Source organism: Cervus canadensis, chromosome 15 (assembly GCF_019320065.1).
Source record: "Cervus canadensis isolate Bull #8, Minnesota chromosome 15, ASM1932006v1, whole genome shotgun sequence".
Taxonomy (NCBI): domain Eukaryota; kingdom Metazoa; phylum Chordata; class Mammalia; order Artiodactyla; family Cervidae; genus Cervus; species Cervus canadensis.
In genome coordinates this window covers 46,325,138-46,343,643 of record NC_057400.1, presented here as the reverse complement: position 1 = coordinate 46,343,643, position 18,506 = coordinate 46,325,138, and the positions used below count along the sequence as shown (strand labels likewise).

The 18,506-nt window shown below is 36.4% G+C and overlaps 1 protein-coding gene and 1 long non-coding RNA gene across 3 annotated transcripts in view; one reads left to right on the top strand and one right to left on the bottom strand.

Moving 5' to 3' along the window:
* The window catches only part of LOC122453743, a 173,704-nt gene that overhangs the window by 42,947 nt on the left and 112,251 nt on the right, over positions 1–18,506 (bottom strand). The window contains exons 3-5 of one of the 2 annotated variants that reach the window (XR_006273154.1): positions 14,674–14,761; positions 14,017–14,178; positions 8,400–8,488 (exon numbers count right to left, since the gene is read on the bottom strand). This is a non-coding gene — a long non-coding RNA (uncharacterized LOC122453743). Of the gene's footprint in view, positions 1–8,399; positions 8,489–14,016; positions 14,179–14,673; positions 14,762–18,506 lie in introns of those variants that run through there. The other variant, XR_006273155.1, reaches the window with a different exon arrangement.
* Positions 1–18,506, top strand: part of SCN9A (sodium voltage-gated channel alpha subunit 9) — a 164,569-nt gene that overhangs the window by 74,320 nt on the left and 71,743 nt on the right. The window contains exons 3-10 of the mRNA XM_043487903.1: positions 4,096–4,214; positions 4,818–4,907; positions 5,482–5,610; positions 6,999–7,090; positions 8,062–8,271; positions 14,081–14,144; positions 15,439–15,580; positions 17,811–18,017. Of these exons, the coding sequence (XP_043343838.1) occupies positions 4,096–4,214; positions 4,818–4,907; positions 5,482–5,610; positions 6,999–7,090; positions 8,062–8,271; positions 14,081–14,144; positions 15,439–15,580; positions 17,811–18,017 (1,053 nt within the window). The remainder of the gene's footprint in view (positions 1–4,095; positions 4,215–4,817; positions 4,908–5,481; positions 5,611–6,998; positions 7,091–8,061; positions 8,272–14,080; positions 14,145–15,438; positions 15,581–17,810; positions 18,018–18,506) is intronic.

Below are 18,506 nucleotides of genomic sequence, written 5' to 3'. Positions count from 1 at the left end.
TCTCTCGCTTTGGCCCCAACTCCTTTCAAATGTGACACCAACCATGTTAAAAGCCCAATGCACCACTGCATCAGAATATAATACTTAGGTAGAGCTAAGTCAGACTAAGTAATCTATTTTTCATGGCCCTCTCTTAGCAGATGAATAAATACCCAAAGGGATTATTGAATCCTCTTATTTTTATTTTTTGGTTTGGAGCTTTAAATGATCAACTTTCTGTGCCGTGTCCTAGCTCCTCAGTCATTCTTGGTTAAAATAGTTTGGACTTCCCCTTGCAACTTCAGGGTTGACTTTCATGTGAATTGAGTCTTTAATATTTCACGTTATTCACTCTAATAGACGAGAACTTTATTTCTGCTACACTATAATCATTGCTTGGAATAAAAATCTTAATGATTCCTGATTTGTCTTAGGTTCAGATTTTAACTTATGCTTGAGTGCATTTATCTTATGCATTAACTTATGCACTGAGCATTTATCAATGCCTTGTTAAAAAAAAAAGAACATGTAATAAACTAATGTAGAGGTATGTAGTGGTTAGGGCTTCATTTTCATATATGATGAATATATTAAGTGGCTTCTCAGGTGGCCCTAGTGGTAAAGAACTCACCTGCCAATACAGGAGACATAAGAGATGCGGGTTTGATTCCTGGAGTGGGAAGATTCCCTGGAGGAGGGCATGGCAACCACTCTAGTATTCTTGCCTGGAGAATCCCATGGACAGAGGAGCCTGGTGAGCTGCAGTCTATAGGGTCACACAGAGTCAGACATGACTGAAGTGACTTAGCATGCATACATGTTCCCAACATTTACCAAGAATTTACAATGTACCAGAACTTACTTTTTAAAAATTTATTTATTTTAATTGGAGGCTAATTACTTTACAATATTGTAGTGGTTTTGCCATACATTGACATGAATCAGCCATGGGTTTACATGTGTTCCCCATCCTGAACCCCCCTCCCACCTCCCTCCCCATCCCACACCTCTGGGTCATCCCAGTGCACCAGCCCTGAGCACCCTGTCTCATGCATCAAACCTGGACTGGCGATCTGTTGCACATATGATAATATACAGGTTTCAATGCTATTCTCTCAAATCATCGCATCCTCGCCTTCTCCCACAGAGTCCAAAAGATTGTTCTATACATCTGTGTCTCTTTTGCTGTCTCGCATATAGGGTTATCGTTACCATCTTTCTAAATTCCATATATATGTGTTACTATACTGTATTGGTGTTTTTCTTCCTGGCTTATTTCACTCTGTCTAATAGGCTCCAGTTTTATCCACCTCATTAGAACTGACTCAAATGCATTCTTTTTAATAGCTGAGTAACATTTCATTGTGTATATGTACCACAACTTCCTTATCCATTCGTCTGCTGATGGACATCTAGGTTGCTTCCATGTCCTGGCAATTATAAACAGTGCTGCAATGAACCGTGGGGTACACGTGTCTCTTTCAATTCTGGTTTCCTTGGTGTGTATGCCCAGGAGTGGGATTGCTGGGTCATATGATAGTTCTGTTTCCAGTTTTTTAAGGAATCTCCACACTGTTCTCCATAGCGGCTGTACTAGTTTGCATTCCCACCAACAATGTAAGAGGGTTCCTTTTTCTCCACACCATCTCCAGCATTTATTGCTTGTAGATTTTTGGATAGCAGCCATCCTGACTGGCATGAAATGTGTACCAGAACTTAAAAGCTCCACAGACACCGAGTGCTGGCTCTCAAGTTGTGAAATGGTAGATCAAGTATTTAGAATACTATCTGTCCCGCTCCAAAGCTTATACTTGTAAGCTCATAATTCTCTAATTTTATGTTCAATAAATTATTAAGTAAATGAGCCATATTAACTTATTCAGACATTGACATATGTGCATTTGCTAGTAGGATTTTAGAGTTTTCTAGAGATACTCATTCTGCTACTCAAAATTTCATATCTGTTTTCTCATCTCTAATTAACTAGTAGGTGTGTATAAATCCAGGCAATCCTAAAGAAGTTTTTAATGTAAATGAAAACTGGGAATTTGAATTTAAAAATAGTAAACCAAGTCTTTTTTTTTTTTTAATTTCAAATACAGGTTAACTTGATCTTGCCAAGTTGAGGCAGTAATATCATTTTCATGTTAGCTCATGAAATGTTAGCTCATTTCATGTTAGCTCATTTCATGACTTCTGTTTCATGAAGCCTCCCTGGTTATTCTAATAGACATAAGACCCTGCTCCCTCTTCACTCTCATGCTCTGCCATTTGTATTTCTCTGTATGATACCTGTCACGTCATGCCTTGTATTAGAGTTGTGCTGTCTGCTTAGTCACTCAGTCGTGTCTGACTATGACCCCATGGACTGTAGCCTGCCAGGCTTCTCTGTCCATGGGGATTCTCTAGGCAAGAATGTTGGAGGAGTTGCCATGCCTTCCTCCAGGGAATCTTCCCAACCCAGGGATCGAACCCAGGTCTCCCGTGTTGCAAGCAGATTCTTTACTTTCTGAGCCACCAAGGAAGCCCTGTATTAGAGTTACTGTGCTCTTAATCACTTTTCTCTGAAACCTCTTAAATGCAAAATTCATGCCTCACTTATGTTCAATTTTATTTCAGTATCTCTTATGCCATAGTTGCTCCCAGGTGGCACTAGTGGTTAAAGAAAAAAAAAAGCTTGTCTATCAATGCAGAAGAGACTTAAGAGATACTGGTTTGATCCCTGGGTCAGGAAGATCCCCTGGAGGAGGGCATGGCAACCCACTTGAGTATTCTTGCTTGGAAAATCCCATGGACAGAGAAGCCTGGCAGGCTACAATCTAAAGGGTCACAAAGAGTTGACAAAAGTGAAGCGACTTAGCACACATGTTCACTACACAATTGTAGAAAATATTAGATCAATGAATTTTAAAAAGTACAGTGTATTCATAGATTTAAGAAAACAATAATTGTACTCAAACATGAGATATTAATTTTAAAACTAATTTTTGAGATAAAAGTGACCTTTATGTTCAATTATGTTTTAACGTAACTGGTATAGTAAAAGGGACCAGGAGTATAAAAAGTTAACCTAAGATAGTTCTCGTTTGTTTTCTCAGGAACACTGCCACATACAAAAACAAGATTACCCAAAGTTATATCTCTAAAGTTTGGTGGAAAATATTTATTACATATGTTTACCACTCATAAACATATGTAAAATTCAGAATCAGTATCAAAAAGACCAAAAATCAGTGTCTTCTGTTAATAGATAGCACAAGGAATTTGCTTGCCAGCCACATAGATAAGTAAGAGGAGGCTTTGAACTTAAGTCTTTCTGGTTTCCAAGCCAGTTCCTTAGGTTGTTTTAATGTTTTGTTGTTATTGCTGTTTATTTGTTTGGCTTTTAAATTTTTCAACTAAATACCAAAGCCACGGAGAATGTAACTCATTATTCAGTGGTTATATAAGATATTTTTAAAACGTTTGGTTCTATTCACATTTCAAAAAATTACCATGGACAGTAGCAAGCAAGTTCTTTAATTTGTGTTCTTTTATTTTAGCTGTTATTAGTATTATATGTAAAATAGGAAAATCAAATTGAGTAACAGGATTCTTTCAACTCTAATGTTCCTTAAATTCATGAAAATATTTTGAAAACTCCTATTTTAGAACATTTGCTACTAACCCTGACAATAGCCAGGAAGTATTACAATTCTCAAAGCAATATGATAAGAATCAGGGATAGCTGGTTGCTATTTGGTTTGCATAAAATGCAATGTAATGATACAAGGAAGTTGTATTTAAAATAATTCCAGTGGCCACAAGTTATTGTTACTGATTTGAATGTTAAGGGATATGAAAAAGAGAACACTGTGTTTTGAAAGCTCTAAATAATACATACTCATAAATGGCTCACTTCTTACTTTATTGAAGAAATGGACAATGGACTTGGAGTTCATTGGCTAACATAATGTGAGTATCTCCATCAATGGCCTTGGAACCACATTGCTTGAGTCTGATGGCAGTGTTTCTTTAATATGACTCTACCACATGCAGAGGTAAACTGCAGATATTAATGTACTAGACTGAAAATTTGAAATCTCAATTCATACTGTTTTCTTTTTGCTTCTGCAGACTTTCATAGTGTTGAACAAAGGGAAAGCAATCTTCCGTTTCAATGCCACACCTGCTTTGTACATGCTGTCTCCTTTCAGTCCTCTCAGAAGAATATCTATTAAGATTTTAGTACATGCATATCCTTTTTAAAATGCTTACTTACAGTGGTTCTTTAAAATGTAGTTTCTGGCTATTTTATTTAAATATAGATTTTTATTTCTTTTTTACCTGAAAAGACTCAGGTTTATCAATCTCAATATAATTTGGTGTAGATCTCTGAATAGATCCAGAGTATGGCAATTTGGGGCTTCCCAGGTTGCCCTAGTGGTAAAGAACTCACCTGCTCATACAAGAGACAAAGAGATGCAGGTTTGATCCCTGGGTCAGTAAGATCCCCTGGAGGAGGGCATGGCAATCCACTCCAATTCTTGCCTGGAGAACCCCATGGACAGAGGAGCCTGGTGAGCTACAGTCCATAAGTTTGCAAAGAGTTGGACATGACTGAAGTGACTTAGCTTGCATGCATGCATTCATCATATCATCATCATCATGGCAATTTTAGTATTTTAGGATAAATTGCTTTTATCCATTACGCTTTTGTTTAGAGAGATTTTTTAAAGTCTATAGGCTCATTTAGAATTATTTTCTAAGGAAAAATTGTCAGCATTTCAACAAATGTTGTTATCAGATATTCAAAGTTACCATGTGTTCTTTGATCATATTCCTTGATTCTAAGCTACTGCATTCAGCATGCTTATCATGTGCACTATTCTGACGAACTGCATATTTATGACCATGAGTAATCCTCCAGACTGGACCAAGAATGTAGAGTAAGTGGGTATAAGTACACTTTAATATAGTCTTAGTATGGTTGTTGTTATCCTTCCTTTTTCATACCAGGAAGTTATTGCATATACAAAAATTGTGGTGATTATCTTCCCATGTTCTATAGTTACTTTACTTTCAATTAGTTTTTTCTCCTCTACAGTATTAACCTGCTAACATTAGAAGAGAATAATACATGTTACAGTCTTTTCTAGAAAAAAAGATCTTACCAGATACCCTGCCTGTTCTTAGACATGTCATGTATCTCTTGTCCTTGGATGTATTTCTGATAGGATAGGAACAATACAGGAGTTTTCCAGGCTGATCTCATACCTGGGTTCTTAGTAAATTTAAAATACCTCTACTTTCTGGGAGTGTTTCTGACATATACATTTCAAGATTTTCTGGCAAGATCTTAATTGTAATTTATTCTCATAGTTAGAACGGGCGCCTTAATCATCAGCCATACTCTAATCAGTGTCTTCCTTTGGTTGATCTGAAAAAGATAATTATAAAGGCTCACCTGGTACCATATTCTTTTCACAATGGATTAATATCACAATGGACTCTTTTACCTAGGTACACTTTTACTGGAATATATACTTTTGAGTCACTTGTGAAAATCCTTGCAAGAGGATTCTGTGTAGGAGAATTCACTTTTCTTCGTGACCCATGGAACTGGCTTGATTTCATAGTCATTGTCTTTGCGTAAGTATTTATTTTTTGAAACTCCAAACTCATGAAACTCTCAGATAGCACAGTATCCCAGTGAGAAAGAACTTTGGGATCAGACTTTTCCTGCATATAATAGTTTGATTTAAAATATACAACATGGAAACTAGTCATCAGAAAATGGTAATAATTTTTCAGAAAGAGCATTTCCCACTCAAACGTGTATATATGATATCGTTACAATAGAGGATCTTCCTCTGTGCTCAGCATGTGGATGGATAGCATATGTGGTGCCAGTTAGAGTCACACTTTTTCCAAGTTCCTATTTAATATCTGATAAAACCAATAAGAGAAACAGAGAAAACTCAGGCATTTATTGTTAGCATGGTGCTCTTTCTATTAATGTATATTATTCAAGAACTAATAAAATATAGAAGCAAATCTTTCATAAGGACTGTCACTGCATACTAAACCTAACATTAATGCATTGTGTATATATTACATAGGCATCCACAGTTTATTTTCATGGGAAAAATATCACATTAAGATATAATTTTAGCTTATTTATATTGCTGCTCTTTTCCTAAATATATTTGTCAGAACATTTTAGTTTTTAAATCTCAAACCTAAATACAATATCTCTGTCATTTCTAATTGTAAAAGTAATACACATTCATTGGAGGGATTTAGACAATATGAAAGGGTCTTGGGATTTCTAGTCTCCAATTCTGCACAGCTGCCCCACCTCTTTGTCCTTCATCCATGACTACTGTAGGTCCACCCACCATCTGCTAAGATAACACTGTGTCAAAGAAGGCTGCATCTTCTCAGGGGTCTTGAGTATAAATTACATGCCATAAACTTTATCTTTTTAAAAGTATAAAATCCAGTGTTTTATAGTATTTCATAAAGTTATGCAACAATCACCACCCTCTAACTCCAGAATATTTTCATTATCCCAGAGAGCAGTCACTTTCCTTCCCTTCTTCCCTCAAGTCCCTGGAAAACACTCATCTATCTTCTGTCTCTGGATTTGCCTAATGGAGACATTTCACATGAATGGAATCTTAAAATATGTGGCCTTTTGTGGTTGGGTTCTTTTAATTAGCATAGAGTTGTCAAGATTTGCTGATGGTGTTTTATAGAACATTATATATCGATATTACCATAATATTGAAGTCTAGTCATTGAAGCATTTCATCGTTTATTTAGGCCTTTAAGTATATGAAGCCATTTTAATATTTGCATTTTGCTCACATCAAATGACTGAAATCAAATTAAGTTAGTAATGATAGAAGCAAAAGATTTGCAGAACTATAAATTTAAATAAGAAGTTCCAAGCATAGGAAACACCTTGACTAAAGGCACAGGTAAGTATCATAGACTCTATCTAAATTCTGAATAACTCTGATTTAATTCTACAGGTATTTAACAGAATTTGTAAACCTAGGCAATGTTTCAGCTCTTCGAACTTTCAGAGTGTTGAGAGCTTTGAAAACTATTTCTGTAATCCCAGGTAAGAAGTAACTGGTGTGAAGCATTAGGTCACTCATAACTCCAACTCTCTGGGAGTTGTTCTTTGCTTGTGTGTGTGTGCGTGTGTTGTCACCGTGTTTGTGTATAAACTCCCCTATTACAGATATGTGACAGAGTTTGTGGACCTGGGCAATGTCTCAGCGTTGAGAACATTCAGAGTTCTCCGAGCTTTGAAAACAATTTCAGTCATTCCAGGTGAGAGTGGGGTTAAACACCAGGGCTGACTTTGATCTTTTGAAGGAAAAAACAATAAAAACTTAATCTTAAATAATTTTTCATTAAATTTGATCTCATGTTTTTCATAATTGTTATGAAAAGTCAGCCTTTGAGTTTAATCAATTGCATGAGTCTTAGAAGATGAAGATGGCCATTTGGTTCACATCTCAACTTGAAATTTTTCCTCCTGTTTAACAGTTTATTTTCCATTTTGCTTATCCAGGAATGAAAATTTCAATTTGTTTTACTGCTTTTCATAGAATGAAGAAAAGAGATACAAAAATATTAGCATGGGGAGGATTGCATGACACAATGCTTTTTTCTTTCCTCAACAAACCATTTCTTTACTGAAAACTTGTCACTGCATCCTGCAATTCAGCCTCTGTTTTGGTCATTATAAAGAGATGGTTTGTCTGACAGACATTTACTGAGCTGACACAAGTTATTTTTTCAAGTGAGTGTGGCTGTGATTCGAGCAACCAAATTATTCATTTTGACTGGTTATTTTCTGGAAATATTTTGAAGTTTTTAGTCACTTGCTGTAATATACAGAAACAAAATATATAAAACAGCAGATCCCCCCTTTTGAGCTGGTAGACAATTTTTTTGAACTAGGTTATTTAAGATCATTGATTTGATTGAGTGCATGCGTTTCTAGGAAAGCTTGTATTTTGTTTTTGTTTTTCATTTAGAAACTTTATTTCATTTTGAACACCTTTTCTTCTCTGTATTCAGGCCTGAAAACCATCGTGGGGGCCCTGATCCAGTCTGTGAAAAAGCTCTCAGATGTCATGATCCTGACTGTGTTCTGTCTGAGCGTGTTTGCCCTGATTGGGCTGCAGCTCTTTATGGGCAACCTGAAGCATAAATGTGTACAGACTTCACTTGAAAACAATGAAACAATAGAAAACATATTGGATACCCTCGATGAAGAAGAATATGCAAGTAAGAATACCCTGTAGTTGCTAATAGGTTGAAATAAGGCTAAGAGCATTGTTCTCTTTTGGCAATGAAATGTTGCTTTCATTTTAATTATTTCAAAATCACTCAAATATACAGAAAGTTGCAAAAGTGTGAATTTTTATCTTGTATTTTCATAAATTTCCCTGGGTCTAGCAGTTCTAATATTGAGAACTTGGGATAGTTCCATAATTCTCCATTTCTATAAAATAAAAAAGAATAAACTTGGCTGTAGAGAAATAAGTTTAGCTATAAATTAATGATATTGACCATTAGATTTCATCATGAACTATGTATTTATATACTGTAGTTTTATTGTGTAGTTTATGCTTACATTTTTTATAGTATGATTTATTATATAATACTACAATTACATTTTATACTTGTATTATTCTTATAACATTATTAATCATGGTACAATGTCAATGATCACATATTAAAATATTTGTCTCAATATATTGCTAAAGATTTGTATAAGCAGAGAAATCTATTCAGCTTTATCCTATTATATTAAGCTCTATCCTCCTATTATAACCAATGATGTGTTTCACAGAGCTTTCTAATGGCTCCCCTCAATCTAGCTAATAGACCATTGAAGTTTAATTCCTCAGAACTTGTTCTGTAGGTATCATTTCAGATGATATGTATACACAGTCTCAGAAGTCTACTTAATTCACGAATGTATTTTTGAGTATCTTACAGAAAGCATAAATTGCATGTTTCCTAACAGTTATCTCCTACCACAGTTTCTTTCACCAAAGCTGATTAGTTTGAGTGAGAATGAAGTCTGGCAAGATTGTACTTTCTGTCTTAACACCTGCAGTGTGTCTGTATGATGTTACCTAATGAACCCATGAAAGATAATAGATAATTGAATCCAGAGGTAAAATGGACATGTAATTGCCTTAGATAGAAGGGGATCAGGGAGTAAAGGTCAGGTGTTAATTCTCCTTAAATAATAAAGAGTCATATACATCATTTTTTTTAACTCAGTGTGTTTTTCCTTCTCACTGAGAAATATAAAGGCAAATAAAATCTAGCTAATATAGGAAAAAACTGTAAATAAAGAAAACTGAAAAAAAGGAACCTAAAACAAGAAAACTGAAGATTTTCAAAGTAAAATTTTAATGTATCTTTTTTACTAACAGTATTTGATAAGGAATTTAGCAAATTTTCCTTTCCTTTTTTATTTTTTTTAGCTTCTGATTTTATTAATAGGATCCTAAATTTTATTTATTTCCCAAAGACTTTACTTCTAATTTATATGCCATAAAAATTTATATATCTTACAGGTAATTGCTGACATTTATATTCTATTTTATGAATTGGTTTACAGCACTTACTTAAACTTGACTTTTTGTACTAGGATCACTATGTCCTTTTTTCAGAATCTTGGTCTCATTCCTGAGTTCATGATTTGAATGATTTTTAAAAACATTTTAGAATTACTATAAGCAATTTTTTTTTGAAAGGAGTAGTAAAAGCTCTTAGATTTTGCAGTGTTTCCTCATGTTGCATTTACATGTTGAGTGCATGACAACTTAGATAAGAGTGAAATTTTATACCACCATCTCCCTCAATTCTGTACATTAGTCTTGATTTTCCTCTGAAATATACTTTCACAGCAGAGATTACTGTGTTAAATCTGTTTGATTTCCCACCTGTTTTTTGTGTCATAGAAGCCTGATCTCACTGCAATATTTATTCAAGCATTCATTTATCGTGTCTGTTTATTGAATGCTTCCTTGAGCTAAGCATTGTACAAGTTTCTGGAGCTGCAGAGATGAGTATGGTAGCCTTAGACCCAGCATCCACAGAGCTTATCCTCTTGGGGGAATAAAAGAATTAAGGGAGGGGAACAGACAAATAGCAATATTATAAGTTATAATAAATGCTATGCAAAGAAAGTAAATCTCAAAAAAAAAAAAGAAAATAAATCTCAGGGGCAGAGATACCAACTAAATGAAAAGCCTTCTCTGAGGAGGTGGCATTTAAGCAGAGATCTGAAGGATAAGAAGAAGTCATAACACAGTGTAAGTGTATATGGAGGCTGTTCCTTGAGTTAGAAGGAAGAGCTTGTAGGAGAGCCCTAAGACTGGAAAGAGTGTGTATTTAAAGAATGGGAAGAGAAGAATGGGAAAACAGCAGTGTGGTTAGACTTTAGCAAAAGAGAGGCAGAATGGCAACAGAGAAAGTAAAGGAAAAAGGCAGGGGTCATTTCATGCAGGATATTTTAGCCCAAGGAAAGGAGTTTTGATTTTATTTTAAATGCAGTGGTTTTAATCACTTTTGCCATATGGAGAACTCACTGGGCAAGAATGGATGGTAGACTGAAATAGTGAAGATCAGTTAGGATGTTGTTTCTGTCATCCAAACAGGAAAAGATTGTGACTTCATCTTGAGTGAAATCAGAAAATGAAAAAGGTGTGTTCAAGATGACACCTATAAAACTCATGGATGGATTAAAGAGGAGAGGAGGGCTTGGGGATCTCATCTAGGTTTCTAGCCATAGTAACTGGATAGGTGGCAATGGGAAATGAGGGAAGAGTGGGCAGGCTTATTGGAGAAAGTCACAATTACCCAGTTAAAATTGAGAAGCCACTGGGACATCCAAATGGAGATAGAAAGTAGACAATTGGAGATTTAAGCATAGAGACCAGAGGAACTGCCTAGTTTGGAGATATATACTTCAAAGTATTCATCAAAAGGAAAAGATATGTACACAACTACCCACATCCTTCTGAAAACCCTGATGTTTATAAGTAGGTAGAAAATGGGCAATCTGTTTTTTAAAACAAATTTGGTGGTTAGAAGCTGCTCATCTCCACAACCCTAATGTCTGGAAGGCAGGTAGAGAGGAGTACCCCAAAGAAGGCATAGAGTGGCCAGTAAAGCAAGAAGCAAAGATATAAGTAAGGATGTCAAGAGAAGAAAGTAGATTGAGAAAAAGGGAATGCTTGTGTTGAATGATGCTGCAAGATCAAGGATTAAGGTTAAGGTCAAGGATGATGAGGATAGAGAAATGTACATTAGCTTAAACAACATGGAAATCATTAGTCACTTTCATGCAGAAATTTTAGTGGAGTCATAGGAGTACAGAGTTGGACTAAGGTGGTGACAGGGGTGAATAAGATAGCGGAACGAAAAGACAGTATGTGTAGACAGTTCTTCAAAGACATTTGTCTATAAGGGAATCAGAATAACACTGACAGTGGCTGGCATTTTTTTAAAGGTGGATTTTGATAGAGATATTTTTCTAGCACTAAAAAGGAATGAGTAGTAAAATATGGATTAATAATAATTCAGGAGAGTAGGGAGAGGCAAGTCCTTGAGAAAGTGGAAGAGTGAAGGGGAGACATCTCCACCACTGAAGCAGGAGGAAAGATAGAGGAGCAGACTCCAGTGTTCATCAGAAGAGGATTAAGTCAAGCCCAGGGGTTTTTATTTCCACAGAAAAGTGTGAGATGTATCATTGGCTGGGAGTAACAGAAGAGGAATTCTCTTCGTATTACATTCTCCCATTACATGTTAACCTTAAATTCTCTCGAGGCTAATTACCTTAATACTTTACTGTTTACTTGTTTAGGAATTATTTTCAAGTGTTCCACCAGACCAGCGTGAGCTTTCCCGTTGCTTTCCCTTTCATCATTCATCTGCTGAATTGAATAGTTAGCCCTGCAGCATGCCTATACAGGCAGCTGTAGAGCCCACTTTTATAAAGCAACTCCTCCGTGACTGGCCAGTGTGAATCAATATTACTTTAAAGGATGACTCTAAAGTAATCTTTCCATAATAAAAAAATCTCAGAGATTTATGAATAAAAAGTTACATGATAACCTCCTCCATCCTCATTCTGCCATGTCCACCCTCCCTGAGGCACAGGATTTTTTTTTTTTCTTTTAAAGCACAGTGTGAGAATTTTCTCCCCAAACTAAGAGGCTTTATTGCTTTGTGTCTTCTAAGATTTGTGTCTTCTGCATAAGGTAATGTCAGTCAATAAGTCGGTCAGTCTTACCTGAAGTTATTTAATAAGAGCTGCTGCTCTTTGAGTATTTATATAGAAAGTGTGGGGTACTGTGTTAAGTGTTTTACATGCAATATCATATTAGTACTATTCAACAGCTCTTTGAAGTAGGTGTTCCTATCCACATTTTACAAATGCAGTAGCTACATCATGAAGTGGTAAAACAATTCACTTACATGGGAAAGGGTAGAAGCAATATTCAAATTTAAGTACATCTGACTTCAGAGTCTTTGTTCTACTGTTACTCCAGAGGCTGCTAAAAATTAGATCTTTATTTATTTATTTTTTTTGACTTGAGCCAAATAGGAAGTTGAGCCCCTATTAAAATTGTTTTTGACCTTTATACCTTTACTATGTACTTTTGGATCAGCCTTCTGTATTAAGAGTAAGTTGTTATAGTGAATAAAGAAGAGTTATGAGTTCCTTTACACCTGAAAATGAGCACGAAGGGTACCGTGAGAGGGGAAAACATGCATTTATTTCAGTCCCAGGTCCTCAACATTCCAGAACTTAGTAAGTCGTAAGTCGATATTGATTAGTGCGTAAACAATGAGAGAATTTCAGAAAATATATTTCCTTCGCTTATGGTTTTGCCTTGCCGATTCTTCCTCTTCTGGAAAACTTGGGGTCTTTTCCTTCTCTTGTCCCTACCCCCCACCCCTTACTCCACTTTCTCTCTGGGTTCACTCATCAGATCCCCTTGGCCTGACTGTAGCTGATACTTTCACTGACCTTAAGACATATCCATCCACTGACTTACTTGACACATATAATTAAATACCTAGTAATCATTTCAAACAAAGTACAGCTAAAACAGAGAGCCTGGTTTTCCTTCAGACCATTTCTTTGCCTCAGTCTTCCTCATCCTGTAACTGGTGCCACTCTGACCAGCTGATACATCGCCGTGTCCCCTCTCTTCCACACACCCCCAACCCATGCCATCAGCACATCCTGTCACCTTTGTTCTCGCCCCTTCTCTCCGTATCCATGGCTACTCTCTGGAGCCCTGTCACCTCTCACTGTAGTCTCTTAGCTTGTATCCCTGCCTCCACACTTGCCCTCCCATTGTCCAGAGTCCACAAAGCAGCCACAGCAACATTATCTTGTATCTCTACTTCCATTACTTCCTATCATACTTAAAATCCAAACTGCTTTCCATGTCATGCAAAGCCTTGCCACGCGGCCCCTGCCTATCTCTGCCACCACAATACCCCCCACTCACTACACTGTAACTGGGCTGGCCATTTTGCTGTTTTGTCCCATATACCAATTTCATTTCTACCTTAGGGTTTTACCCTGTCAAGATGTCTCTTCATCAGGATCTTTGGGTAGCTGGCTTCTCTGTAGCACTTAGGTCCCAGTTTAAATGTCATCCCTTTAGAAAAGACTTCCCTGGCCACATTTTTGTCACACTTTCTTAATTTATTTTTTTAATGGCATCTTCCCCTATGTGAAAATCCTTTGTGTATTTATTTATGTACTTGTTAAGTGTTCTTCTCCATCCCTAGCCTCCACCCTTACCTGAGCATAAAGCTTCGTAAAACTGATGATCTTTTTTATCTTGTTTGTCATTGTATTCACTGCCTGGCCCATAATAGGTTATCAAGACATATTTGAGTGAGAATTTATAAGAATACAATAAATAAATGAATGCCTATTGCTGGACCTGAATATATTTGTAAATAGATCTGTTTTAGTTAACTTACCTGCTCAGCCACCCTGAAAGCTTACACTCCATAATGTGATGTTGTTCAATTTCTTCCTAAACAGAATATTTTTATTACTTGGAGGGATCCAAAGATGCTCTCCTTTGTGGTTTCAGCACCGATTCAGGGTATGTAATATTTGTTTCAATTTTAGCCTAAAGACTGAAAAAAAGAAAGAGCAATCTCAATCAGTTTGCTAAGAAGGACCTTTGATACTATGTTATTTTCCTATATTTCATGACATTATTTGACTCATTCTGTCCCACAGTGAGTCCAGACTTTAAAAAGATCATGGTTAATGCGTAATTTTGAAAGCAAGACATAGGTATGCTTGAATTAAAACAAGATGCAAGTCATATATATCTTAAGGAAGCAGGAAAAAAGTTACTTCCAAAAAACCCAACCAAAAGTTGTTTGGATAGTTTCTAGCCTTTCTTCTTTCTATAAAGAAGAGTGATAAAATCAACTTTTCTTTCCATCCCCAAATTCTACTCATTGTTCCGTCGAGTACTGTTCATAGGTGACAGAATGCAGTGACAGTTTGGCCACTCTAAACAAAAGGGTCCCATGGACTTGGGTAAAGGGTCCCATGGGTAAAAAGGGTCCCATGTCCCATGGACATGATACTATTTTAAGGTATCATATTTATGTAAGTACCTGCTGTTTCTCCCATACACCAACTTTATTTCTGCTGTAGGGCCTTTGTTCTTGCACTCTCCCTGCCCAGAGATCTCTTGACCAGGCTCTGTGTATACAGGGAACATAAAAATAAACAAGATAAAGTTGCTGCTCCCAAAGACACATCAGAACACCTTTTATCTGTCATCGTGGATACCAATCTACCAACTTTAAAAAGACAAAAAGTCTAATTATAAATCTCCATGAACTTATACAATTGCTATCTGTTGACAGTTGTTGATTCTAGTTCGCCTCAAGAATAATTTGGGGAAACTGTTTTATTAGAGACCTGTATATTAATATCAATCTCTGTGAATATAAGAATTGTTATATGATATCTAGTGAAAGTTTTCAAGTTTTGATGATTGTTGATGATGATACTAATAGCAGCTACCATTTATCAAATGTTTTTTAATGTACAGGAAGTAGATTAGGTAATTTGCATACATTATCTTTTTTAAACTTAAAAACAATCTTAACCTCTGGAAGTACGTATTATTGTCTTGTCTCATGGAAAGAAGAAACTGGGCCTTGCAGAATTTAAGTAATTTGACAAAGTCAGCAACTAGTAAAAAGTAGGGATGGGGCTGAAACCCACTTCTTCCTGACTGCAAAAAGTGTGTTCTTAATCATTATTCAGTATTGTCCCCTAGAAAGGAATCTTGAGTTTTTGACTTCTCTGTAGTACTCTTCAACTTGCATCCTGAAGGTCCTCTGACGTATGATATTCTTTTTCACATGTAGTCAGTGTCCAGAAGGGTACACCTGTAGGAAGATTGGCAGAAATCCTGACTATGGCTACACGAGCTTCGACACTTTCAGCTGGGCCTTCTTAGCCTTGTTTCGGCTAATGACGCAGGATTACTGGGAAAACCTTTACCAACAGGTGAGTGCCAAGAGAAGCATTCATTGTATTCATTGCACGAAACAACTGATATATGTCCTAACCTGCTTTATGTATGAGATATTTTATTCAGTTTAGAATGGAGAAAACTCTGTTGTATTAGTCCTGTGTGTTCTATTTCTAGTACTATTAGAATGGATCATTCTTAAATCATAAATTATTTTCATATCTTTTCTGGGCCTTTTGATCTCCAGATCTCTTTCCCTCTTTGTGAATGTAGCATTCCATGGTGTCCTAGGTAAATAACAAGACATATCCTATAACATTCTCTCATAGCGCTGCTGTACACGCTGTGCTTCCACATATGCCTCCCCGCTCACAGTGCTTTAAGTACCAGGCTCTCCTCTGCTCCTCATGCTGTTTTTTAACTACCTTAGACACTTGTTCTGGACTCGGTAGTATCTCCCCCAAATTCATATGTTGAAGTCCTAACTCCCAGTACCTTAGAATGACTATGTTTAGAGTTATGGCCCTTGAAGAGATAACTAAGTTAAAATGAAGGCCTTTCCAGGTAGCTCAGTGGTAAAGAATCCACCTGCCAGTGTAGGAGATGTGGGTTCAGTCCCTGGGTCGGGAAAAACCCCTGGAGAAGGAAATGGTAACCCACTCCAGTATGCTTGTCGGGAGAATCCCGTGGATAGAGGAGCCTGGCAGGCTGCAGTCCACGGGGAGGCAGAGTCAGACACGACTAAGCAACTGAGCACAAGCTAAAATGAGGCCACTTGGGTAGGTTCTAAACCGATCTAATGTTCTTATAAGAAGGAAACGTCAGGACATGAGTGAGACACCACACACACACACACAGAAAATGCTGAGTGAGGACTCAGAAGGCGGCCATCCATAAGCCAAGGAGAGAGGCCTCAGGAAAAGCCAAACCTGCCAACACTTTGATCTTGACTTTTCATCATCTAGGACTATGAGAAAGTACACTTCTGTTGTGTAAGCTACCCAATTTATAGGATTTTGTTATGGCAGCCTGGGCAAACTAGAATAAGAATGGAAGACTCAACTCATAGCCCTAAGTTTTCCTCTCCTAGCTCAACTGCAGATTACAGCATCCATCTCTTGTAGTGGGATTCTTCATTCACGTGGCCGTCTCCTCCAGCTTACATGTGATCTTCTTGGAACTGTGGGCTCTATCTTTTCACCTATATGTTACCAGCATCCCACCTCAAGAGAAAGGAGACCAAAAATGATTATTTTGTGTTACAAAAAATAATGAGTCACTTTTCTCAGATTGCCACAGGTTCTTCTTTTGGCCTGTTTTATGTCTGTTTCATTTCTGAGACTTTTATAAATGAATTACAGAAATTATATAGAAATCTTACTTCACAGGAAAAAATATGAAATATACAAATGACTGTTTAAGGATGCAAAAAGATACTCACCTTTACTACAAATTAAAACTAGAGTGACATAACTTTTCATCTCTTGGAATGACAAAGATCAAAAACCTGATCAAAAGGAAGATACTGTCTGATTAAGCTATGGGGAGGCAGATTTTCTCACACATTTCTGTGAACCACTGGAGAGGGTAGCATGGGAGTGTCTATGAAAATTAAAATGAATATGCCTGTTGACTTAAGAATTCCACTACTAAGAATTTATCCAAAAGAAGAATTCAGTAACAACTGATACTGATAGCAAAGGGAATTGAGTTATTAGAGATAGGATAAAGAACCTTATTTTTCAGTTAATATCTGTTTGTACAATTTAATTTTTTACCATGTATTACATTAAAAAATTTTTAGTGTTAATTAAAAATATGTAAAAGTTGAATATACAAGTTCATTTAATAAGGCTATCTACCTTGTGATAACATAAACATTAACACTTAATATATCAGAATGTGATACTATAGAAATTGTCTAGTCCTATAATTTGAAAATGAGCAAAAATAACTAGTTTTTGAGTAATTTTCAGACTATGGGAGAAAAAAATTCAGAGTTATTATTAAGCTTATAATAGTCTAGAATCATATTTCATTTTGGTACAGGCTTAGTACATTGCTATATCTTTTGTCCTGGAAAAGTGTGTGTTCTAATACTGATTGTTTTCCATGAAGATACAATTTTATTCCTTTATTTTTCTATACCATGAGACTATACAGAACTGCTCGATTTACCGTGCCTTAATAAGCCATTCCAGTTGAAATGATTTACCAAAAAAAGCCCTCTGTGTTATTAAAATAATGATCTCCTTTTTTGCTTAGACCCTCCGTGCTGCTGGGAAAACCTACATGATCTTCTTTGTTGTGGTGATTTTCCTGGGATCCTTTTATCTAATAAACTTGATCTTGGCTGTCGTTGCCATGGCCTATGAAGAACAGAACCAGGCAAACATTGAAGAAGCGAGGCAGAAAGAGTTCGAATTTCAACAGATGCTAGATCGACTTAAAAAAGAGCAAGAGGAAGCTGAGGTATTTTTATTTGGTTTAAAATTTTTCCTAGAAGTGAAAAGGCAAAGGGGAATAACAGAACCCCTGTGGTCTCTGTCCGACATTTCCCAAGCAGATTTTCCTTCCTGGATTCTTTCGTATAAACTGAATTTTCATTCTGGTGTGGTCAAAGGAAGCAATTCTGGATTGAGTTAGAATTGACATCTCTTCCATTCTACCTTCCCCCCTAATCAGCTCACTCCAGCAAGGAGAATGTTCTAAGCTCTTTTTCCTAAACCTGTTCCCCATGATTCCTCACTGTGTATGGTATTAAGCAAAGTCCCGAAACATTTATGATGTTATTTCCCCACAGTAACAATTGTACACATGTCCTAAGGGAGGATTATTTTGATACTAGAGTTAACAAATACACTGTGGAGTAGAAAGCAAATGGGCATCAGTTTTGGTTAAAGTTGCAAAAATTTTAAGGTAATGTGAGATGTTGAAAAAATCATACTTATGATTGTGACC